We start from the raw sequence: 24666 nt of genomic DNA, 5'->3' as shown, positions 1-24666 counted from the left end.
GTGCCACATGGCTTTGGGGGTCATGGAGAAGACCCACCTTGCAGATGCCCTCACGGAGGCTGGCAGAGCTGGCCACCTGCCCAAGGCTGCTCAGCCCATTAGGAGCTGGTAGCCTGGAAGGTGTCTTCACCCCCAGCATCGGTTCAAGTGGAGCAGCACATAGCTCTTGCCCTCTGCCTTCCAAGATTCTGGTGCTGAGACTTACGGAGTGTCTTGGAGGTTACCTTCTGCCCCCCAACCCTGTTCCCAGCCAGCCCTCCCAGGCCTGGGTTTCTGGCCTCTGCTTTATCAGGATTCTCAAGAGGGACAGCTGGTTTATGTTGCATGACTGTTCCCTGCATATCTGCTCTGGTTTTAAATAGCTTATCTGAGCAGCTGGAGGACCACATGGGCTTATATGGCGTGGGGTACATGTTCCTGTAGCCTTGTCCCTGGCACCTGCCAAAATAGCAGCCAACACCCCCCACCCCCACCGCCATCCCCCTGCCCCACCCATCCCCTGTCGTGCATTCCTCCCTCCTCAGGGCTGGCTCACCAGGCCCCAGCCCACATGCCTGCTTAAAGCCCTCTCCATCCTCTGCCTCACCCAGTCCCTGCCGAGGCTGAGCAGACGCCTCCAGGATCTGTCGGCAGCTGCTGTTCTGAGGTAAGGCTCGGGCAGGGCTCTGGGGAAGAGGAGAACAGAGAATGGACGGGGAGATGTGAGGGTCTTGGGCCCTGGCATCTTTACCCAGAGTCTGCCTGTGTCTGCAGAAGTCCATGGCCCCTCCTGGTGGAAGTCACACTTCAGAGGAGGGGTTGCCAGGACTGGGCTCCAAGATTGGTACAATAGAGCAGAGAGAGAGAATCCCATGTGGCCATTGGAGACCAGGGTTGGAGTCCTGGACCTGCCACTAAAGATGTAGAGTTGTAAACTCTTGGGTGAGGCACTTTCCCTCTCCAGGCCTCAGTTTTCTCATCTGTAGAGTGGGCTAAATATTTGCTAGGCCTCTGCCTGCTCTAAATACAATGAAGCTCTAACCAATAGGGACTCCCCCAAATTGCTTGTTCCAGGCCAAGGGTCACCTATAGCTTTCCACGCAGGTCCTTCTTGAGTCCCAGAGAGCAGAGTGAGACTGCAGCCCTATCAGTCAGGTGAGTCCCCTGGTCATATTCTCAAGGCCAGGAACTCAGAAACTGTCCTGGAAGCACTGAGAACCACCAGATGTGCAGGGTCCACTGCAGCGCCTCTCCAGGCCGAGGCAGGAATTCCATTTGATGCCACTGACTCAGTGCCATTCCCTCCCAGAGAGGACCCTGAACTGAGCTGCACTTGAGGGGCAGATGGGGAAAGGCCTCACTGGGAGAACCTCTCCTTGGGTGTGAGCCCAGCTGGTTGGCATTAAAGGGTTTAACCTGGGTCCTTGTAAGTGTAACCCTTGTCCCACCCCACCCCAACACCCCATCTTGGGACAGGCCTTGCTCTGTGCCCAGGAGTGGTAGAGAAACATTCCCTTGGTTTCTAGTTTCTCCTGGGCAGGCTGAAGACTATTCGGGGAGGGGGTTGCCTGGTGTGTAAGGAATTTCAGAGCACATTCCTGGCCTGCTGTAGCCAGGAAGCTACCTGCCCTCCCAAATTCCTTTTCTGACCCATGTCTTAGAGGGCGAATCTTCCTTCTCCCTGCAAAAGTGGAATCTGAGAGGATCAGGTTGCCTGCTGCCTCCTACTTTCTGCCCGCCACTTCCACTCCTCCTGCTCTCTCCCCATCCCCTTACCCCCGCTGCCCTGGTGGGCTAACAGCTGTTGGCTCAGGAAAATCCCAGTCAAATGCTGGGGACAAGGACTGAGGGGTGGGGCCTGTGTTTCTCAGAAACTCGGAGACTGTTTCTACAAGGACAGAACTCAAGGCTCTTCTGTTTTATAGTTGGTTAACTGAAGTCAGAGAGGCTAGGTGACTTAAATAAGGCCACACAGCAAAATCTGTGTTTTAAGCCCAGATTTTTTGACCCCAAGGTCAGTATGCTTTATGCCTTCTATTGTCTTTGCTTCACTCTCCAAGAAAGGTAACCCTGATCTCTTGGCTGTGAATGTGTTAGGCTAGAAAGCTGCCTGTGGAAGGGGGTGGGACTTGGGTGTGAGGACACAGGTGTTTCAAGACATTCTGGGACCCTTGCCCTGCCAGGTTCTTGACCCTCTCCCATTCTGCAGCCTCCAGTCTCAGCCCACCTCTTTCCTCTGCATCAGGTCCTGCCTTTGAGCCACTGGCGTGGTGGTGTCCTCTGGGCTGGCTGAAAGCCCTCCTCCATCCTCCATGTCTGCGTGCTATTTTTGGGAGCTGGATGGTGCTCCCAGGAACAGGGAGAGGAGTCCAAGCGCTCTGTCCTCCTGTGAGCCCCCAGCACCATGCCCAGTGGCTCTGAACTGGTGGAAGGGCAGAATAGGAGAGGAGAGGGAAAGCTAGAAGCTATGCACCCAGGCTGGACATGCACGGTTCCTCCGAGAATTTTCTCCCTCCCACTGAGGGACAGGCTCCTTCTGGGGCTCAGGCAGGAGCTCCTCAAGTTCTCAAGTCACTAGTTCTGGCGGCTCCTCTGGGGCTTTGGGTAACAGTTGTCACCCCCACCCATCCTGGGGTTAGGAAGGCTATTCTCTTTGGCCACGCTCATCCTAAGACCCATTTGGAGACTCTCTGGGGTTTGAGTCTTTTTTTCAGCAGAATGAGGCTGACGTCTCTTTTGCTCACCCACCCACCCCACCCTGGGGGTTGGGGCAAAAAAGTGGCTCAGAGCTGTGGTCCAGAGCTCCTTGTAAACAAGGCTCCTCCCTCACTGTCCTCATCCTGCTCCAGCAGAGGGAGCAGGGGAGGGACCACTGTGCTGCAGCTGTGCTTGTTTCTAACCCAGCAGGACTGGACATAATGGGAGCAGGGTCTGAAGGCAGTCAATCCAGGGCTGCAGTGGGTGCTGAGTCTGGGGCAGTCTCCACCTAGAGGGGCAGCTGGGCAGTGGCAGCTGCCTTGGAATGGCTCAGCCTCAAAGAGGCTGCCTTACGGCGGTCATCACCCCACCCAACCAGAGCCCTGGCTCTTGCTGGATGTCCACAGATGAGTGCCTGAGGTTGGTCTCAGCCACTCTGGGGGGGTGTGCAGGGAGAGGTGGTGAGGGAGTGAGCAGGACTATCTATGTGCCTCTGGCCTCATCCTGAGGCTTGGGTCTGAAATTGGTGCTGCAGCGCTGGCAGGCGTGAGTGGGGCAGAAGGCGGGCAGCAGAGGAGGAGCATTGGAGGGTGGTCCTGCCATCATTCTCATTCTTCTCCCACCTCACTTCAGCCTCACTGTCACATCACCCCGTCCATTCTCTCCCTTGGAAGCCAACATCAGGGAGGCTGTGGGGCTGGCATATTGCACTACAACAGAGGCTGCTGTTCACATTTCAAACAACGTGATTGTGTCCCTGGAGCAGTGCACTGTCATGGCCCAGGAGGGTTGGGTCATAGCAGTTATTAGCTAAATGCCTACACTTCACACCAGCTCTGTTCCTCACACCTACCCGAGAAGAACAGCAATTTCACAGCAAAGGGAGCTGAGATGTAGGGAGGTTAAGTGACCTTGCCAAGGTCGCAGGCAAACACATGCTGGAGCCAGCATTCAAAATGAGATTAGTCTCACACTCAAGCGCTTGCTGTCTGCCCCCTCCCTGTGATTACATGCGCACTGTAACACCTGACATTGCCTAATGCCTTCCCCTTTTGTTAATGTCAACTGGAGCCTCATAAAGACCCTGAGTAGCCAGGATGTGTACACTTTATCTCCATGAGACAGAGAAAGGGCTGAGGTTTGGAGATGTTAAAAAGACTTGCCTAAACACCCTCAGCAAGCTAATGGAAGAGGATCTGAATCTAGATTATCTGTTCCCAGTGCAGTGAGAAGATGATCTCAGAATGAGTTCCCTGGGGGAGCATTTTTTTAATCAGAATTTCATTGAGATAATTAAAGACTAATATGCAGTTGTCTTTAATAGCGAGCCCTTACACACTGTGCCCAGTTTCTCCCAAGGGCAACATTTGCAAAACTAGTACAATATCAAAACCAAGATTTGGCATCAATACAATCTATGATCTTATTCAGATTTGCCCACAATTGCACCTTGTGTGTGAGAAACTCTAAACAACTTTAACCTGTGTAGGTTCATGTATCCATCACCATAGTGGACATACTGAAAAGATCCCAAACCACAAGGATCCCTTCTGTGTGCTTTTATTTATTTATTTAGAGATAGGGTCTCTAAATAAATTTTGTCCAGGCCGGTCTCTTGGGGTGCCCAAATACCTTTTGTCCAGGTCTCACTTTTGTCCAGCACAGATGAAATGGGTGTGGTGGCTCACGCCTGTAATCTCAGCACTTCGAGAGGCTAAGGCAGGAGGATCCCTTGAGCCCAGGAGTTCGAAACAGCCTGGGCAATGTGGCAAAATCCCAGCTCTACTACAAATACAAAAATTAGCTGGGCATGGTGGTGCACAACTATAGTCCCAGCAACTCAGGAGGCTGAGGTGGGAGAATCGCTTGAGCCCAGAAGGTTGAGGCTGCAGTGAGCCTTTGTGCAGTGAAGATTTGTGCAGTGCCAAACAGATCCTGTGGAGTGGGGGTGGGCGGAGTGGACGGAAAGGGTGAGAAACTGCAGACATTGTCTTGAGTTTCACAGATGGAAATGCAGCATCCCAGGCAGTGTTGCCTGTTCAGGGGCGAGGAATGAAGGGGACGTCAGCAGGTGGCCTTGCTGCCATGTGGGTGTCACTATCTCCCCTGGCAGGGGAGGAAAGAGGCTTTTTGTTGCAGGTCGCACAGCTCATAAGGGGTGGAACTAGATTCAGCCCAGGCCTCTTTGATCTCTGTAAAACAGGGGCCAGAGCTCTTCTGAGGAAGGCAGGCTTCCCTTTGCACCTGCACTGACTTTTTTCTCTTTTTGGAGGGAGAGCAGAGACCATGTCTGACACGGAAGAGGTGGTGGAAGAGTACGAGGAGGAGTGAGTATCTGGAGCATCCTGCCTGAGTGGGGTCCCCTCCCCCCGCTGCCCTGACGCCTGGTCCAGGAGCCTCCTAGCTGTCCTAGGATTCTGGGTAGAAGTAGCTATGTGTGTTTTGGGCACCCTGGGGAGAGATATAGCCATTTCCTTTCCACTGCTGTACCCCTGGGTTGTAGATCCCAGGCAGAGCACAGGCTGAGGGACTTTGGGAAGCACAGAGGTTCAGCTCCAGGGTCTTTGGGGTCCTTGGCCAGTCCTGGCTAGGGGACTGGCCATGAACAGAGAAGCTGAGACGTTGGGTCTCCTGAAACTGACTGAGGAAGGTTCAATGACTCTCCAGAGGCCACAGAGCTGATTGTGCTCCCCAAAACCCAGCTCAGAACCCAGTGTTATCACCCCGTCTTGGATCCCTCCTCTACCTGACAGTGCCCTGCCCACAGTCCTGTCCCAGAGGGAAACCAGGGGGCGGGACACAGCCAATCCAATAACTACGGAGGATAGTGGTCACCAGGGAGGAGACAGAGGTATAGGCACAGCTCCGGCCCTCACAGAACTTACTATCTTGTTGAGATATGAAGACATAAACTGGGGGAAGAAATTAGCAAATGGGACCCGGTGTGGAGGGCGAGCTGTTGGTAGTGCAGGAGTTCTGAGGAGAGGGAGATCAGGGGCTGGAACAGTCAGGGGGCTGTGTGGAGAAGGCAGGTCCTACCTGTGTAGAATTTGGAGAGATAAGAGATTTGGGAGAGGGCAGGACTTTCTAGAAAGGGATACAGCCTGGGCAAAGATGGAAAGAGTAAGTGAGCAGAAAGCTGGTGAGACGAAGCTGGCCGGGGCGGAGGCTTGCCGAGGATGGTAGGAGGCAGCCCTGCATGAGAAGGGCAGGCCAGACTAGTGGGTGTCATCGCAAGGTGGGCAGGGCAGCGTGGACACCACTAGCCAACAAGGGGAAAAAAAGGGGAGATTATCTTTGGGGAAAGGCCAGTGTGTGCAAGCCTGTGCGTGCATGTGTGTGCATGCATGCATGTGTACATATGTGTGCAGGCATGTGTGTTTGCATGTGCATGTGTGCGAGCTACTAACAGTGTTTCCTGTTGCTCTCAGGGAGCAGGAAGGTAAGCGTAAACGTGTGTACTCATTTGGATCAAAGACAGCCTGGTTTGAAACTGACCCACCTCTTCTCTCTTCTCTTGCTGCCTGGACTTCTCTTCTGAGCAGAAGCAGCTGTTGAAGGTATGTACCTCAGGCAGATGGAGAGCCAGAAAGGGGCAGGCTCAGGAATGTGGAAATCCTGGGAGCCCTGGGAAAGCAGCTCATCTGTCCCTGCTCCTCACTCTCAGCTCAGCAAGATCCTCCAACAACGGTGCCTTCTAAAATGGGAATCAGTCCTATCTGGGTTGCTCGGGTCTTGAGGCAAACAATTTAAACCTGTCTCTTCTGTCTGTCATTTGCTTCAAACCCAGTGACCACTTTTCCCAATTACTTTTGCTTCTTTTCCCTTTTATCATGGGAAATTTTAAATGCATATAAAGGTAGCAATAATAATAATAATGCTCCCCCTGCCCAATGTACCCATTACCAGCTTCAACAATCATCATCTTAGGGCCAATCTTCTTTCCTCTATACTCCGCCTTCCCCCAGTTATTTTAGAGCAGACGTCCAAAATTGTTCCCAGGCACCATGTCATTTCATGCTTCAAGATTTCGCTACACTGTATCTCTAAGAGATAAGTACTACTTAAAAAAACATAACCACAATGCCATGATACACCCTGAAAGATTCCATTTAGTAATTTCTCAAATGCGATTGTGAGTATGAAATTGCTCAGTGATCTGAGAAGTCTTATCTCGGCATGAAGCTTTGTTATGACTCTGAGCTTGCAGAGGCCCCTCTTGCTGCTCCTATTCTGATCGGTTAACCCCTTGCCCTCCTCAGCTGGGGGTCCCACATCTCTCTGAAAGAATGCCCTCACTTTTCCTTCTTCCTGAGAGCTTGGTGCATGGAAGTGATTCAGAGGCTTCATGCCAGTCCTCCCCCTACACCCCAGGCAGGTGGACCCTGCCTTTTAGTGGCTCAGGTATCACTTCAGCCTGTGGCGTGTAGACATTAGGAGAAGGGTCTCTATGAAGGTCCAAGGGGGGAGCTCAGATGGCCCCTCCTTTGCTCCCCATGGCTCCTAGGGAAAATGGGGACCCTCCTGCACATTTAGGGCTGTTCCAGGGGTGTCTGGCCAAAGAGGAGACAGAAGAGAAAGTCACAGGAGAAACTGAAAGAGGTCACAGGCATCTTTTTTGGTTTTCAAAGAACACCAGATACTTCAGAAGCTATTGGAAATACATTTTTGAATCAAAAATCTAGCTGGTTCCAAATTCTGCTGTGTTCCCTGAACAGACTCTTGATATGGTGGCCCTTCCTTTGTTTTGGAGGATTTCCCACTTCCTTGTAACAGGTTTGGGGTGGTGGAGTTAGTGACATAGATCTCTGGATTTGGGACCAATCTGCCTGCCACACACGGTAGAATTTGGCTGTGAGTTAACAGAGTCATTCTCCACTGCACTGGGGTCTGAGCCATGTAGCATCTGCCTTGCTTGCCGTGAATAGATGAGACCCGCCTCCCACACAGCTGAGGATCTGGCTGCAAATGATCAAGAGAGAGCAACCTCTAGATGGGTGTCCGCTAAGCCTGCAGGATAGATAGTGCCAAGTGTCCTTCTTCCAGGAGAGAAATTGTTCCACTTGCTGGAACTGTTTTTTGGGCAGATATTTGTACATAGAACAACTGTTGTAGATGCAGCCTCTTTCCTTAGGGTTATAATGCTGGACCCTTCTCAGGTGGGGCAGCCTCCTCCCAAAAGGCTGGGCAAATCTCCCCTGGGGCCAGGCTCTCCAGTGAGCCTTTCTAAAGTGTGGCTTCTGGAAACTGGACATGGTTTGCAGAATACCCAAGAGCCTCATTCAGAGCAGGAACATGGGCATGCTCGTTAAGGGCAGGAAATTTGATGGGAGTGAATTATCCCCCACTCTCCGCTCTTTAGGGGCCTCTGTCTTCGTAAGAAGGAAGCCGAGGCTCTGTCGTCTAGAGGCAGTGCAGTTACCACAGATAGCGTGCTCCTCCTATGCCAGGCACCTGCTGGGCGCTCTATGCGTGGTAGGTCATTCAGTCCTCACTAGGGCTGAGAAGTGAGCAGAATGATCCCCATTTTACTGATGAGGCACCTGAGGCTCAGGGAAGCAACTGAGAAGAGAGTTGCCCCTGTTGCTGGAAAGTAGTGGCTTGGGAATTGGAACGCCGGCCTAACTCCAAAGCCCACACTCTTAAAACCACTGCGCTGGGTGGCTGCTCCTGCCCTGGGCTCTCTGCTCCTAGACTAACCTGTCTCGCTTTTCCCCTCCGCTGCGGCCACTCCCTGAACCTCAGAAGAGGAAGACTGGAGAGAGGATGAAGACGGTAGTACAGCCTTTCCTTCTGTGGTGCTTTCTGCTGCCTGCTGTCCCGAGTACAGCCTGCTTGTCCAGGGGCCCTGCTCTGGGGGCTGGGGGGTGGGAGTTGGGGTCAGGGATGGAGTGGGTCAGTCGTCCCAGGGACCAGGATCACAGTTCTGAGTTGCTCATCATGCCTGACCCTCAGGGCCACTGGCTCCTCTTCCTGGTTCCTGATCCTTTCCCTGGGCTGGGCGGTGGGAGGGACCCAGGTTGGCTGGTCTCCCAAACTGCTCCAAATGTGGCCATAGAGGGGGCCTGGCATCTGGAAGCCAGCAGCGCCACTCTGCCCCCGCGCACATCCCAGTGTTCCGTGCTTGACGCTCCTTAGGAGCTGGACAGCGCCAGGCAGGGTGTCCAGGGTGTTGATTGGGGGGTCTGGGGACAAAGTCCTCTGGAGAACAGCCAGGGAGACTGGAAATAGCCAGAGCAGGAAGGACATGACGTCAGCCTTCAGATGCGCCCTGCTGATGGGGAGCACAGGACCAAGACAAGAGAGTGAGACCAGGGCGTAATTTTAGAAAGTGCGTCCTGACAGTGATATCTCAAGATGCAGTCGGTGTGCTGGGGAGATAGTAAGCTCCCCATCCTTGGGATGTGGCATGGCCACTGGGTGGGGTGGGGTATATTGTACAGAGAAGTGACATGTCAGATGAGGTGGCAGAGGTGTGAACAGGATGGCCTAAAGGTGAACCCCACAATGGCCATGTCCTTCCTCGCTAGCCCTCTGCTTTCACACCTAGAAGGATCATTTTGAGGCAAGACTCCTGCAGGGATCAAAGAAAAGGCATCTCCAGGCTTCAGAGAGGACTCAGACCTGGGAAGGGAGGACAGAGAGGATGAAGGCCGACCCTTCTCCCATGATGGTGTCTTCCTCCTGCCTGAGGCTTTTTCTTCTCCCTCTGCCAAGAGGCACCCACTTCCCAGTGCATCAGTGAACAGGCATCACAGAACACTTCCTACAGGCAGAGCCCAGGCCAGGCAGCATCCTGTCTCCCTTATCTGTGTCTGTCTGTCTACTCCAAGTGCCTGATTGAGATGGGGGCCACATCCTGCCAAACAAATGGATAAAAATAGAAAAATCCTGTCCACTTTCTGGATAGTATGAAGATCCAGATGTTGGGCGCACCATCCAGCCACACAGTCATACTCTTTTGATTTCTTTGAGATGTGGATTGAGGGTGTCTAGAGTCACTAGGTTCAGGACAGGAGCTTCCGGACACCTCAGCTTAAGCAGGGCATGTTCTGTGGTGCCAGACACGGGGTGGAACTTCTGGGCTGGAAAGTTGGGGAAGGAGGTGGAGTCCTGTCATCAGAGAGGTCTCTGGGATGAGTGGGGCTAAGCTGGGTGGGAGGAGGCAGCTGACAGTCAAAACCAAGAATGGCAGCCCCCTGGCATTCACGTTGGTTGTCCCCAAATTCGTCTGGACCTGGATGTCTTGACCCCCATCCCCACTCCCCACTGCCTGTTCTCTGCTCTGGGTTCTGCCTGATAGCATGAGTGGGGCCTGCTTCTTCACTCTGTCTGCTTCACTTCTCTAGAGCAGGAGGAGGCAGCAGAAGAGGATGCTGAGGATGGGGCTGAAGCAGAGGCTGAGACCGAGGAGACCAGGGCAGAAGGTAAGTCTCTGGATGAGGGTGCAGGGACCTCAGGGGGTGGTGAGAGCCCCCGGAGCCATTCCTAGGCAGTAAGAAACCCCAGAACAGGCTTTCCCATGTGCACCTGATTCTCCTATTGGCTAAGATTCAACTGTTGATTGCCCAGTCAACAAACGTTGACTCAGCCCTTCTCTTGTGTCAGGCAGAGTCTTGGGTCCAGGGGAATGTGCGTGCGAGACACAGCTCTGTGACCCCAAAAACCAACAGCGTGCATCTTAGCTAGGACTTATTTGTTGGGGAGGCTCTTGGTGGGATGGGGGGACTTGAGCTCAGAACAAGGACCTTGATTGATTTCTCGTGTTTCATTTAGAAGATGGAGAAGAAGAGGAAGCAAAGGAAGCTGAAGGTAAGGATATCAGGAGAGAGGTACAAGGGAGGCAAAGGAGCCCCTCCCCGCAGCTTTGGAGGAGAATGCCCACCGTGCTCCTTCCAGGGAAGTGGGTGTACACTGAGAGGGTTTGGGAGAGGAGAGGACAGAACTTGGTGGCACTTCTGAAGTTTTAGATGTTGAGCTTTAAACTTTGCCCCTTCTCCTCCCAGAGAAGCTGCATTGGTGGCACCCAGTGGGAGAGGGGACCATTGTCCAGCCCCCTGGTCTGGACAGAGCAATGGGACCCAGAAGTCATATCTACACATGAAGCTCCTAGAGCTTAGGTGAAGTCACTTGTAGGATGTGGCATCCGTAGGATGAAATCCCAATGCATAGATGGTCATGGTGGGCCACTGCTGCAGTCATCGTCATGCTGCAGCCTTCACCAGGGTTCTAGGTGGTCCCAGTCACTTCTCCAGAGGGGAGGGGACAACCAGCTGGGGCTTGGAATCATGTCATCAGCTTCTGCCCTGTGGCTACCAGGAAGTCCAGGGGGTAACAAAGGAGGCAAAGACCTGGGAAGGGATTCTAGGGCCAGGACCCCTGGGGACCTTTCCAAAGGAATCCTCCCCACTGTGAAGCCCAAAAGAAGCAAAATTGCTTTGCCCAGAACTGATGAGTGAGAGAAGGCTTTGTGTGAAATTCCACACTGCATGAGTGTGTGCCCTGCAGAACTCTATGGGAGAGGGAGTGTGGCATCTGCAGCCCCTGCTGCCTTTATTCTCCTGGATGCTTCTGGAATCAGGCTCCCCAGTGCCGGGAGGGACTCTCTGTGCAGCTGGGGAAATGCAAATCCACAGGGGTCTAGCTCATCGAGGGTGGAGTTGGGACCACATCTGGGGCCCCCTGACCCATGGCTGTGTGCTTCTGTCTCCTCCAGATGGCCCAATGGAGGAGTCCAAACCCAAGCCCAGGTGAGTGGGATGCATCTGGGTAGAGTCAGGAGCAGAGGCTCAGGGAGAGAGGATAATGATGGAACAGGGATGCAATAGGGGCAGTGGGCATGGGCTGGGGGTTTGTTGGGCACAGACTACCACATACAGTTGTACAAGTTGTATACTGCACAAGGATCTCTTCCTAAGGGAGTGAGGGCTGAATTCCACCCAACACTCCATCACTGATCCTGCACCCTGGCAGGGCTGAGGCTATGTTCTTCTAGATGAAGTGCCCTGAACAGACACTCTCCTCTCTCACAGTATGGCCAGAACACCTTCCTCCATGGCCGAAGTGGGACCTGGGGATAAAGGGAAGCAAATTGTGGGGAGCTAAACAATGAAACCGTGCCAGCCTAGGCATGGCGGCTTCAGAGAGCTGAGAGGGGGCAGGGCAGGGCAGGGCGGCTTGGTGCCACACACGTGAAACCCACCTGGAGGTGGTGTCTGCTGGGGGGCTGGGCTATAGGGAGCATTTCCCTTTTGATGATGCCAACCCTGCCAGCAGATGGCACCTCTTCCCACTCACAGGCTCTTCCCATTTCAGTGGGGGCTTCTGAAACCAGCCCAAGACATCCCAGATCAGTTCATTTGTCCAGTGCCTTTCCCTTTCCTGGCCTCTTGTGCACTGCGGTATCTCATTTCAGCTCCACACAGCTGGGGGAAGATGGAGATACGAAGAATCAGAGAACCCCCTGGGTCTCAGTATGTGGTGGCACTAGGACCAAACTGCAAGAATCCCGGGTTCATGGCGAGTGTCTGCGGGGTCCACCAGGGGATTTGGAGTCCGACAAGCATGCCATCTTGTCACAGATTCTTGGATTCCAAGTTGTGTAGCTTTGAGCAAGTCACTCTACCTCCCTGAGCCTCAGTTCTCCCAAGTGAGATTAACAATACCTACTTCATGGGCATATCATGAGCATGAAGTGAAATGGCATATGTGAAAGAGCTTTGTGCTTTCCCAGGTGCTGAGCAAGGCTGAGGACTGCCATTGTTGACATCAGTGTTAATATCATTGTTGTGGTTGGTGGGGGCAGTGCTGGAAGATTCTCTAGGAAGGAGTAGGACCCTGTCCTGGACACTCTTAGTCCCTGGGTCCAGAATGGGGCTGATGCTCACTGACTATTCTTCTCTCCAACAGGTCGTTCATGCCCAACTTGGTGCCTCCCAAGATCCCCGATGGAGAGAGAGTGGACTTTGATGTGAGTGGTGGCTGTGGGTTGAGCAGGCCTGGGCTGGGGATAGTCCCAAGGGCCCCCAGTGACAGAGATTTTGTGACCTGGGGCTGTGGTAGAGCACAGGTGGGATGGGTGCAGCACCGGCCAGGGTGGGTGCCCGTCCATGAGTGTGGTCCTGGGTTCAGGCCACAGTTGCCCCTTCCCTGACCAGGCGCCAGACCCTGCCAGAGGTCTTCTGCATTGTGGTGGGGTGTGTCTAGCCCACCCATCTCTCCCCTGGCCTCTTTGGAGGGGCAGCCTCTGAGCCGCAGTGGTCCACCCACAGGACATCCACCGGAAGCGCATGGAGAAGGACCTGAATGAGTTGCAGGCGCTGATTGAGGCTCACTTTGAGAACAGGAAGAAGGAGGAGGAGGAGCTCGTTTCTCTGAAGGACAGGATCGTAGGTGTCCAGTCTGCCCACCTAATGTTCTCTGATGGCCCAGTCTGTCCTCCTTCCCTTTCGCGAGGCCCCACCTCCTCCAGACAGCCTTCCCTGGTGCCTCAAACCCAGCTGGGTGTGAGCTCTCCTTCAGGGGCTCTCCAGCACTCTGCACAGCTCCTGCAGCCCTGACTGGTGTCTTGGGTCCCTGCCTGCTCTCCCCAACCCAACTGGATGCTCCTTGACTGCCAGAGCTGAGTCTGATCTGTTTCAGGCCTCCCCAGGGCCTAATTCAGGCCCAGGCTATGGACTGGTTGGTCACAGGCCTGCTGCCCCACCCCTGCCCTTGCCTCCTTTTCCCCTACAGATGAAGGGAACTTGAGTGTGACCTGCAGAATCCCACATCCTTCTCCTGCAGATCATGGAGGCTGCTTTGATTGCTTTTGTTTCTCCCCATCAAACTTGCCTTCCCACAGATATGCTGCTCTGGCTGGAGCAATGACTTGGCCATCTATCCAAGCATATGGCACAGAGCAGCTGCCAGGGCAGGGTGGGATGCAGGTGAGGGCAGAGCTCAGGAGGAGCCTGCCTGATGTTTCCCAATTGTGGAGGGCAGTCTCACCATGAGGAATGTTGGAGATGGGTCACCGCAGGTACCCTGCTGTGCATGTCCATGGAGCTGGCTGAAAGTGGAGGCCCTTGGAGGCCGGGCACCACTGCTTCAACACTCTGGGAGGAACCCCCCCAGGAATTCCCTTGCCACACCATGCAGGTTTCTGTACCTGCAATGTCACCTTCTCCCTATGCACACCTGGGTGGGCTTTGCCTCTTCGCCTTAGGAGAGACGTCGGGCAGAGCGGGCCGAACAGCAGCGCATCCGGAATGAGCGGGAGAAGGAGCGGCAGAACCGCCTGGCTGTGAGTGACCCCCAGCCCAGGCCCATGGAGACCCCCATGCTCCCAGCTCCCGCTGGGCCCCCAGACCCCTCTCTTCATCAACATGAATGAAATCAGTCAAGAGACAATATTGGCCGGGTGCGGTGGCTCACGCCTGCAATCCCAGCACTTAGGGAGGCCAAGGTGGGCGGATCACCTGAGGTTGGGAGTTCGATGCTGGCCTGACCAAATGGAGAAACCCCGTCTCTACTAAAAATACAAAATCAGCTGACGGTGGTAGCACATGCCTGTACTCCCAGCTACTTGGGAGGCTGAGACACGAGAATCACTTGAACCCAGGAGGCAGAGGTTGCGGTGAGCCGAGATCATGCCACTGCACTCCAGCCTGGGCAACAAGAGCGAAACTCCATCTCAAAAAAAAAAAAAAAAAAAAAAAATCAATATCAACCTAGGAAGTGCTGGGCATTGTCTTGGTTCTGACAATGTATCAGCAAACAAGAGAGAAATGCCTGGGTCCTTATGAACATGTTATTTTATAACACTCTCCAGCCCTCATGCCTTCCCCAGTGCAGACTTCGTGGGAACTGAAGGCCCTGTAGCTTTCTTCCTTGCAGCTGCTGAAGGCATTTCCAGAGCAACAGGTCTTCCAGGGGCACTCCCAGCTTGAGGGGGTGACGAGACCTCACATTTGGGAATCAAGACCTCATTCATTCACACAGTCATTTCTCAGTCAGTGGACTCCTGTGGGCCAACCCTGTGCTGGGAGCTAACCCCTCAGAAAGCTCCTTGCCCAGCGGACAGAAAGCTGAGCTCACCCATAAAGACCATAAGCTTCAGCCCAGAATCGGGGTTTCCCGTCCTTTCCCCTAATTTGCTTTCTTCCTCCTTGCTGTAAATCAGGAAGAGAGGGCTCGACGAGAGGAGGAGGAGAACAGGAGGAAGGCTGAGGATGAGGCCCGGAAGAAGAAGGCTTTGTCCAACATGATGCATTTTGGGGGTTACATCCAGAAGGTAGGTGGGGAGCAGCAGGGGTCGCCAGGAGGTCCTGGTATAGCCCTGAGGAATGAGGTGTCCACTGCAGCAGGTAGACTTTAGGTCAGATCCCAGGAAGAGATTCCCAGCTGTTGTGGGTGGGAGACTGAGGTCTCCTCATGCCCAGCCCCTGAGCTGGTTTTCAGCCTGACCGTGGCTTGCACTAGGAGGGGCCTGCTGGGATAGGGGCTACAGGCAGAGCCTGGGGCACCAGTGGCGTTCCCCATGCCTGGCCCCAGCAGTGCTCAGGATCCCTCAAGGAGGCTGGGTGCAGCTGGAAGAGCCTAGTGCCTATAGTCAGAGCTCTAGTTGGAGACCCAACTCTGCCACATACAGTTGTGTGAGCTTTTGCAACCTCTGAGCCTCAGTTTCCTTAACTGGCACTTGTATTGTCTGCCTTGATGCTTTGAGAAGCCCAGATGAGCTACCATGGAAAGTGTCTATGTGCCGCACAGATGTGAGGTGGTTTGTTCCTGGAAACTGACTCTCCATCCCTAACTTTTGGGCCCCATTCCTCCTAGATCCTCCAGTCTCAAGGGAGGAGGGGTATGTGAAATTTATTTTCTCTGGGTAGGGAAGGAATCAAAACATTTTCTTAGATTTCCAGCTTAGTCCCCAGCTCAGAACTAGGCCACCCCCTGCCTCTGTCCCCATGGTGACCACACCAGCCAAGACTTTGGCATCAAAGTCTATCAAACAGCCCCTGCTGTAACCCCCAGACCCACGTCCTAGTAAACCCGGCTGCCTACAGCGAGTGTCTGAATCTTCTCTTCCGTGTCTCTTTGCCTTTGTCTTCCCGCCTTCTCTCTGTGTCTCTGTTGCCGTCTTGGTCTTTTTCTCTGGGCCTCTCTCTCATGGTTTCCCGGTTTAGCAGGCCCAGGTGGGTACCAAAAACCTCACGCGTTCTTCCTCCCCATAGTTTTGGGGAGCTCCCTGGGAGGGAAAGGCGCCTTGCTGGAGGGGAGGAGTGAAGAGATTGGGCTGGCTAGGGACGGGGGGAAGCTGGTGAGAAGTGGAAGAGATTAGTTAGGCAAAGAAGGAAGAGGCTGACGTGATCCTCCTTGCCCCACCTCAGTTTCCCCAGGGAATGCATGTAGTTGGTAGTGTGGGGTGTGGCAGGAAGACGAGCATAAGAACCTGGCCCTCCTACAGGCCTTGCTCCACCCCCACGGGGTTTGGGGAGGGTTAGCGGACAGGGAGGGGGGCAATCTGGTCAGTGTTCTCTGCTTTCCACACCCTTCAGACAGAGCGGAAAAGTGGGAAGAGGCAGACCGAGCGGGAAAAGAAGAAGAAGATTCTGGCTGAGAGGAGGAAGGTGCTGGCCATCGACCACCTGAATGAAGATCAGCTGAGGTGGGGGCTGGGAGGAGGGGTCCTGGGGCACTGCCCGCATCTGCTCCGGGAGGGGTCGGGCCGAGGACACTTCTTGTATGAGCCACCAGAGGGCGTGACTGCCTCACATATTTTCCCACGGCAAATTTGGTGGGACCAGAGCTGGGCTCCAGCAGGTGGGGCCAGCTCCTTTCTGGGCTTTGTTGATGGGCAAAGAGAACTGAGCAGGTGCCCCACCTCTCTGAGCTTCATCTTACCCACCTGCACACGGGTGTCAGTACAGGGGATTGAACTAGATGCTCTCCTGCGCCAGAAGGGCTTCTCCTGCTCCCTGTTTGTTCTTGGAACTTTGCCCTGGCAGCCCCTGGTGTCCATTCCTGAGCACTGGGTGCTGCCGTCTGGTCCCCAGGCTGGGTCAGGCCCAGGGGGTGGGCTGGGGTACCCTTGGCAGGCCTGGAGGTGGCAAGGAGGGCTGGAACCCTGGGGGGTGGGCCGGGACCAGGACGGAGGCCCAGGAGGGCCCTTCCTTACTGGCCCTCATCCCATTCCCACCCTTGCCTGCGCAGGGAGAAGGCCAAGGAGCTGTGGCAGAGCATCCATAACTTGGAGGCAGAGAAGTTCGACTTGCAGGAGAAGTTCAAGCAGCAGAAATACGAGGTGGGCTGCCATGCTGTCCCCGCCCAGCGTCTCCATCTCACGCTCCTCCTGGTTCACTGCGTCCCATAATACTGCTGCAGGTCCCTGGGTCCCTGTCCCTATCACCCACCAGCCCCCTTCAGCTCCTGCATCTGCCCCTGCTGCCTGGCCTTCAGCAGCGTACCATGTCCACCACGTTGACAACTGCTTGCTGGAAGTGTCTGAGAGCTTGCGGGTGCTGAGCAGAGACACTTTCCTGGGGTTCCAAACCTGGGGGTGTCTAACATGTCAAGGCAGCAGCTCAGTGATCTGAGCTGGATACAAGGACCAGGATGCACCAAGCCAGGACCCCCAGTGGAGGGGGAGGGCTGCCCTCAGAGAGGTGCTTCTCCCCGTGTACACCCAAGGCCCTGGTGTGGGCACAGTTAGGCTGAGCTTCAAGCCCACAGTCTTTCAGTGTCCTATGTGCACTAATGAGGGTCCTAGGCGAACACACACCAGGCAAGGAAATGGCTTAGAGGACATGGATGCTACATCCCTGAGCTCAGACCTGGGTACCAGCCCTTCCCTACGCAGCCCCCCAACCCCGGCCCTGGGGCACCTTTGCTGACTAAGGGAAGAATTCAGCTTCCCCTGGAGGGTCTCTTCTGCTGCTCCTGCCAAACCACTCCTCCCTGGGCAAGAAGCCCTTCCCTGGGCAGGCTCAGGCCCCAGTGGCTACAGGGCACTCCCACCTCCCAATACGGAGAGAGGCTGTATTGCCTGGTGACAATGGCATGGACTTTGGAGCCATAATGCCTGACCTGTGCCCCTCACTGGCTGTGTGACGTTGGGTGAGTTAGTCTACTCTTCCTTGCCTCCATTTCCACAGGTAACACTACGATCTACTTCACAGGGTGATTGTGAGGGTTACAGAGATAATACTAATTATTGTTATTACTATAGTGTTCCAACCACTGTTCCCAGCATGTCCCATGTATTAACTTATTATGCCCTCATAGCAGTCCTATGGGTTCATATCTGGGAAGGTGCTCAGGACAGAGCCTGGCACCCACTAAATGCTCAGCAGGTGTCAGCCATTGTTATGGCCTCTCTAGGCCTGCGTCTTCCACTTTTTTCTTTTTTTTTTTTGGTTCCACACTGAACTCTGTACTGGCCAACAGGACACAGATTTGCCAAACTTTGGGGCAGCGCCCTGCAGGGGTGGTGCATGGGGATGCTACCCCTCAAAGGGCACAGCTTCTGGGATGGTGGACAGCTGGGTCGGGGAGCCCCAGAGGGGTCTTGGGCTGGGCTGCTAGGAGGGCTCCATGACACAGCCTCCAGCTTTGTGCCCAGCTCTCAGAGGCCCTCCTTATGGGACTCTCATCCTGAACCTACTATGGCCCTGGAACCCCACAGTGAGAGGCCCATGAGGCATCCTGGAAGCTGCTCCTTGGCTTCTGCCTGTGGCACACGGGCCCCTCCTAACCCTTGACTATCCTAACTCCTCCTACTCTTCGATGCTCCTCCTTCTACTGCACCACTGCACTCAGCCCCCTTCTCCCCATCCCCAGGCCACCTGGGACCTGAGCCAATCAGCTTCAGTGTTGCTCTTTGTCTTTCCCACTTTTCTTGCAGATCAATGTTCTCCGAAACAGGATCAACGATAACCAGAAAGTGTAAGTGTCTGAGGTCATCCTCGCTTAGCCCACCGCCTGTCCCCTCCTTCCCGACATTCCAGCCATCCCATTACTCCTTGGAGCGCACCAGGCTCCCAGGCTTTCCTCCTCTGCTTCAGCCCACAGGTTTCCTTCTCTGGGTCCTCCAGGGCCTCGTGCTTCTCTCCCTGTGGCCTCTGATTGCTGGTGGGTGTGGGATATGGAGCAGAGAAGCCTCCCTCCAGCTTCAGGCTGCTGCCCTATTCTGCCCCTGGAGGCAGCTCCAGGCTGCTCCTCTCACCTTTGGCACCCCCATCCTACCCAAGCCCCATGGTGACCTGCTACCCTGCCTGTGTCTCCATGTCACTGGGTCCTGCTTCCCCTGCAGCTCCAAGACCCGCGGGAAGGCCAAAGTCACCGGGCGCTGGAAGTAGGGCCCAGCCTCCTTCACCAAAGATCTGCTCCTCGATCACACCTGTCTCCGGCCTGCACTCCCCCAGTTCCTGGGTCCTCCTGGGCTCCCTGGACAGCTCCTGTTTGGAAATGGGGAGCTGGTCTAGGTGGGAGCCACCCCTCCTGCCTGCCCCCACACCCACTTCACGCCCGTAATAAAAAGCCACCACACACTGACTGGCATTTCTGTCACTTCCCCTTCAGAGAGAGAGAAACTGAGGTGAGACCTTGGTCTCACAGGCCCCCGGCATCTGCCAGGCTCGGAGGAGCTTTCCCCTGTCTGGTCCCCCTGCTTGCCTCCAGCTGGGGAGAGGGTGGAGGGCCCAGGTACAGCCCAGGAAGCAAGAGCAGTGGAAAGGACTTCTGATCATAGCTCCTGGAAGTCACCAAAACAGCACATGGGAAAAATGCTGTTGAGGGGGACAGAGCATTCCCTGTGTGAGTCACTCACTGGAGAACAATGCAGGCCTCTTTGGATGGTTCCCATTCTCTTTCTCCTCCTAGCCAGGGCCCTAGGAACCAGGTGTCTGAGGGACAGGGAGCTCTTGAGGAAGGAAGGAAGGCCGGTTTTATTGGGCAGCCATTCAGGTCTGAGTTGTTAAGAGGTGTGGGTTAATCTGGGTGCCTCAGTTTCCCCCTCCCATGATCTGCACATCCTCGAGGGCTTAAACCACAGGGTCCTAAGCTGAAGAGGACAGCTTGGTGGCATGGATTTCAGTTGGCAGAAAGACAAGGAAATGATGAGAGGACACCATCCTCCTCTCCAGAGGAAAGCCTGAGAGGACACATGCTCTTGACCCTTCATCCCTTTGCTAGGCATGGAATTTCTCCCAATTCCTGATTCCTTCCCTTGGCTCCCCCTTGCCACCCATCAGCAAGTGCCTGATGAGCTGTGTCTGGAAAGGCTTCCTGTGGTCTCCCAGCCAGAGCGAATCCACTTCTGCTTGCTAGAGCATGTGCTGTCACAGCTATGCCACCCAATGCCACACTCTGTTAGACTCGTCTCTTCCTGCAGGCGTGGCTCCCATGCTCCCAGGAGAAAATGCAGACCTGTTATCCAGTGCTGTATGCCAAGCACTGGGATCCATGTGGTGAGAGATGAAGAGGAAATGGTCCTTGGGCCACAAGGAGGGTCTTAGCCTGGGGTCTTGGCCTCATTTCTTATTCATTCATTCATTCAATCATTCAAATACCTCCTGAGCACCAACTATACGCTAGACACTGTGCTGGGTGTGGGGTGCTGTGATTTAAGCCAGCACATTCCTCATGGAGCTCACAGAGCTCACATCCAGCAGCAGGGGAACAGCAAGCAGAGGTCCCAGCCTTGGGTGACAGAGGAGGATGGGGGGTGCAATGCTGGGGAGATGCATAGCCCTGGCAGGTGGGAAGGCTTTCTGAAGGAAAGAGTGTCTAGGCCAAGTGCCAGAGGGTGAGGAGGGGAAAATCAAGGGGAAGAGGTTGGGGGTGAGGCTGGGAACGGCACATAGAAAGTTCGAGAAGCAAGAGCCAGCATAGTGTGTTTGAAGAGATACAGTTATTAACAGAATCCAAGCATCTTCTGGTGGGGACAAGAAGGCTCCATCATAAGTGCCCCCACAATGGACAGGGAGGCGGGATATAGGCCTCAGGCCCAAGGAGGGCTCTCACCATGGGCTCTGGGAGACCCACTGGTAGCTCCTGGCATGTGCCAGCCCTACTCTCCCAGTTTGCCAGATAGGACAGCTGGGGCAGTGTCCTAGCCCCTCTCCCCATAAAGAGGCATTGCACCCCACCCCCACCTGCCGCCTTGGCTCTACCTCCTATGCCTCAGTGTCTCCTTGGAGCAACAAGAGGTCACGATGGGTCCTGTGTCTGGGGCCCTGTCTCCCGCTCCCCCTCTCCCAGCAGGGTCCTTGTGATCATTTCTCTAGTACAGCGGTCCCCAACCTTTTTGGCACCAAGGACCATTTTCTTGGAAGACTATTTTTCCATGGACAGGGGTGGGGTGGGGAGGAAGAGTAGGGGTGGGTGGGTGGGGGTGGTTTCAGGATGAAACTGTTTCACTTCGGATCGTCAGGTAATAGATTCTCCTAAGGAGCCTGCACCCTAGATCCCTCACATGCACAGTTCACAGTAGGATTCGCACTCCTATGAGAATCTAATGCTGCTGCTGATCTGACAGGAGGCAGAGCTCAGGCGGTCATGCTCGCTCACCCACAGCTCACCTCCTGCTCTGCAGCCTGGTTCTTAATAGGCCAAAGACTGGTACGGTCCGGTCCGCAGTGCAGAAGTTGGGGACCCCTGCTCTAGTAGATGTGGTCTCTCTTTTAAAAATTGTGCCCAGGCCGGGTGCGGTGGCTCATGCCTGTAATCCCAGCACTTTGGAAGGCCGAGGCAGGTGGATCATGAGATCAGGAGATCGACACCATCCTGGGCAATATGGTGAAACCCCTTCTCTACTTAAAAAAAAAAAAAAAAAAAAAAAAAACCGGGCATGGTGGTGCGCGCCTGTAGTAGGGCTCACGAGGCGGAGGCAGGGGACTTGCTTGAACCCGGGAGGTGGAGGTTGCAGTGAGCCGAGATTGTGCCACTGCACTCCAGCCTGGCGACAGAACGAGACTCCGTCTCGAAAAAAAAAACATTGTGCCCAGAGGTGGGCACAGAAGACACCTTGTCCTCTGACTCTGCCCCCATGGGAGCCTCACTCAGTTGAGGTCACCATCCGTCATCTTAAGAGGAACACCACAGGTTAACCCAAGTGCTGTCTCTAGGCAGGAGATCTGCAGACACCTGGTCTGCATGGAACCTGGAGCACTAGTCCATAAGTGGAGCCTGGGAAGGGGACCTTGTCCTATCCCAGGACAGAGGAGAGAGCAAGTGAGTGCTGGGGTGCAGGGGCACACCTGGTCCATCAGCCCAGTGCAGGGAGTCCTGCCAATTTCAAAAGGCAAGGGTGGGGGCTTCAGGCCAAGTGGTCCTGTGCTCTCCCTATGGTGTTCCTAGGGAACAGGAAGATCATGGATGTGTGCACAGAACACACTGAGATAGCTTCATAGATAGGGTCTCCACACGCCCTCCTCAGTTCACCTGCCACTTCCATCACTCTTGTGCTTATGATGGTCCTGAACCAAACACTGAAGGTGCAGCAGTGGCCAAGAGCTGGCCTGGGACTCCTGACCACTGAGGAGCTGGATGTAGCGGGGTGAGTTGACGCCCACCCAGACACCCTGACCCCCAGTGTCCCCACTGTCCCCTGCAGGGACCTCCCTCTATGCCCCTCAGATTCCATCTCACTCTACTTTCAATCCATGACCCATTGCCTTGTGGGCCTCTCAGCATCCTGTGTACACCAAACGCTCAGGGAAAATTACTTGCAGGCTCTTCTCAGCCCTGAGTCAGAGGTGAAGACTCTTCTGCTGTCCTGTCATCAGATTCGTTCTCCAAACAAGCTCTCATCCCGGGCAGAGCTCGTTCATGTGATGCCCACTTTAGAGGTAGAGCTGGGAGAGAACAAGGTGTTCCCCCAGGGCTCCCTCGCCTGGGAATACAGCTCCTCCAGCTGGAGCCCCCATGCTCTGAAGCTAGAGCCTCACTTTCTCCCATCAAACTCTGGCTCTGCCCCTTCTCAGCTCTGGGATTTTGGTCAAATTCCTTACCTTCTCTGTGCTCAAGTTCCCCTATCTAGACAATGGGGATTGTTATGAAGGCTAAATGAAATAAACATACAGTAACAGTGTTTAGTGCATAGTGTGTAATCAGCACGAGCCACTGCTACTGCCTTCTGGATGAGAACACGTTATCAGCCTTTCTCAAGGGCTCAAAGTCTGCAGAAGAGTTCATCCATGCTGGGTCTGGGCTGGCCCCTCCTTGCCTGTGTGGTTTTAGGGAACTCTTCAATGGCTCCTCTTTCCTCCTGGATTCCACGGCCTGGCCTTCTCCCTGACCAGATAGACCACCAGGGGTTGGGGGTGGGCGGGAGTTGCTGCTACGGCTGTCCCTCCTGGCAGGTGGTTCAGCCTGTGCCACTATCTGGATGGAGGTGCCAGAACTTGTTCCCAAGTCAGGCTCCACTCCCCACTCTGCAGCTTGATTTCTGGGAAAGGTGGGGCAGGGCCTGAGCTTCCAGGGAACCCGCCCTGGTTGAGGGGAACAGCTGGGCTCGGGGATATGTCCCAGGGCCAGGCTCTTCAATAGGCTCCTCTTGGGCATGGGGCAGGCTGGGGTTCAGGGGAGACTAGGCTGGACCCCATGTTCCCACAGTGTAGCCGCAGATGCTCACTTGCCTCTCTGGGCTTGGCTTCTCCTCTGAAAGCCCAGTCTGCCCTGTCATCCCTACCAGGAGGAAAACTAAGTGTGAATTTGGGGAAAATGCTGCTGATCTGGGTCAGCTCATCTTCTCCCCCTGCACACATACCCTTCATGTGTTTCTCGCTCTGCCACCCATGCAGGCACTGGGCCAGCTACCTTACACCTGTTCTCTCCAGCCAACCATCCACAGTCCCCAGATCACACCACATGTTGCAGATGAGGAAACCGAGGTACAGGGAGTTTAGGCAACATGCCAAGGGCCATTCAGTTAGTAAGTGGCAAAGCTGGGATTTGAACCCAGGTCTATGTGACACCAGAGCCAGGATTCTTCCCAACATGTGGATCTTGTAGATTGAGGAGCACCCCAAATCTCCCCAGACTGCAGTGCTTGGGCCAGAATCAGAGCCTCCCGTGAGCTGGCTGGGGGTGAGGGCACAGGGCATTAGTCCAGGAGCTCGACTCTCTCTGCTCCCCTCCAGCTGCCCACCTGGGACCTGACAGGAGGAGATGTGCTATGTCCAGCACGTGGAGGCGGCCTCTGGAGGGAACAGTAGAGGTGGGGTTGAGTGGGACTTTACCCAGGGTGCGAGAGAATTGTCAGCCATCCTCCTCCTTCTTGGGAGTAATTACACCCTGTACCTGTGTCCCAGAGTAGTTGGGGGGATCTGTGTGTGATGGAAGCACTTGTCATTACCTTGTCTGTGGGTTACCCCTCAACTCTGCAAAGACAGTGAGTAAACCTCACGGTGGGTAGAGTCCTGGGTCTAGATACCAGCAGGGCCTATCTGGCTGTTGTTGGAGGTGGCAGAGGTGCTTTAGGGACCCTCTGCAGTCTACCTCCAGCCTTACTGCAGTCTACTTTTCAGCCAAATGGAGCCAGCTACTTTTGTTTCTCCAACATGTCCTATGGTCTCCCACCTCTGCATGGCTTTTTCTTGCCCTTCTTTCTCTCTCTGCCTATCCAATTGCCCTTCCCCTTCCTCAGGGCCTTGGTGAAGTCCCTGTTTCTCTAAGAAGCCTTTGGGACTCCCTCTTGAGCACCTGTGGCTTCCTGAGCACCAGCGATGCCTCTGGTGCTGCCTTGAGAGCTGCACATTGAAGGCCCATTCACTCTGGGCCTCCTGTGACTCACAGAAACCAGGACTGGGTGCCCAGCCCAGGCCTCCCTGCCTGGCACTGATCCCAGGGCTTCAGCCCCACCCACCTGCTCATCCCAGGTTCTCAGCTCCCACCTCAGCATCTACAGGAATTTAAATTGTTCTCAAATGAAGACTCAGGAGAAAAATGTTTCCATACTTGTGCAGAGCGCCCTGACCTGGGGCGGGGGTTGGGGGCAGTAGCCCCAGC

General features: G+C 54.7%; 1 protein-coding gene across 50 annotated transcripts; it reads left to right on the top strand.

The window, feature by feature from the left end:
* Nucleotides 1-548: 548 nt before the first annotated feature.
* TNNT2 (troponin T2, cardiac type) lies at nt 549-19209 on the top strand. 50 transcript variants are annotated; one of them, XM_028843815.2, is made up of 17 exons: nt 589-646; nt 4949-5003; nt 6108-6118; nt 6222-6236; nt 8422-8451; nt 10026-10103; nt 10453-10488; nt 11393-11426; nt 12586-12646; nt 12948-13064; nt 13883-13960; nt 14840-14950; nt 15843-15851; nt 16215-16324; nt 16870-16960; nt 18560-18600; nt 18968-19209. In XM_028843815.2, the coding sequence occupies exons 2-17, from the start codon at nt 4963-4965 to the stop codon at nt 19011-19013; spliced, it is 909 nt and encodes a 302-aa protein (XP_028699648.2). In that variant the 5' UTR covers nt 589-646; nt 4949-4962; the 3' UTR covers nt 19014-19209.
* The last annotated feature ends 5457 nt before the right edge of the window (nt 19210-24666 follow it).

The sequence above is a fragment of the Macaca mulatta genome, chromosome 1 (genome assembly GCF_049350105.2).
Source record: "Macaca mulatta isolate MMU2019108-1 chromosome 1, T2T-MMU8v2.0, whole genome shotgun sequence".
NCBI classification, from domain to species: domain Eukaryota; kingdom Metazoa; phylum Chordata; class Mammalia; order Primates; family Cercopithecidae; genus Macaca; species Macaca mulatta.
This window is presented reverse-complemented; position numbering and strand designations above follow the sequence as displayed.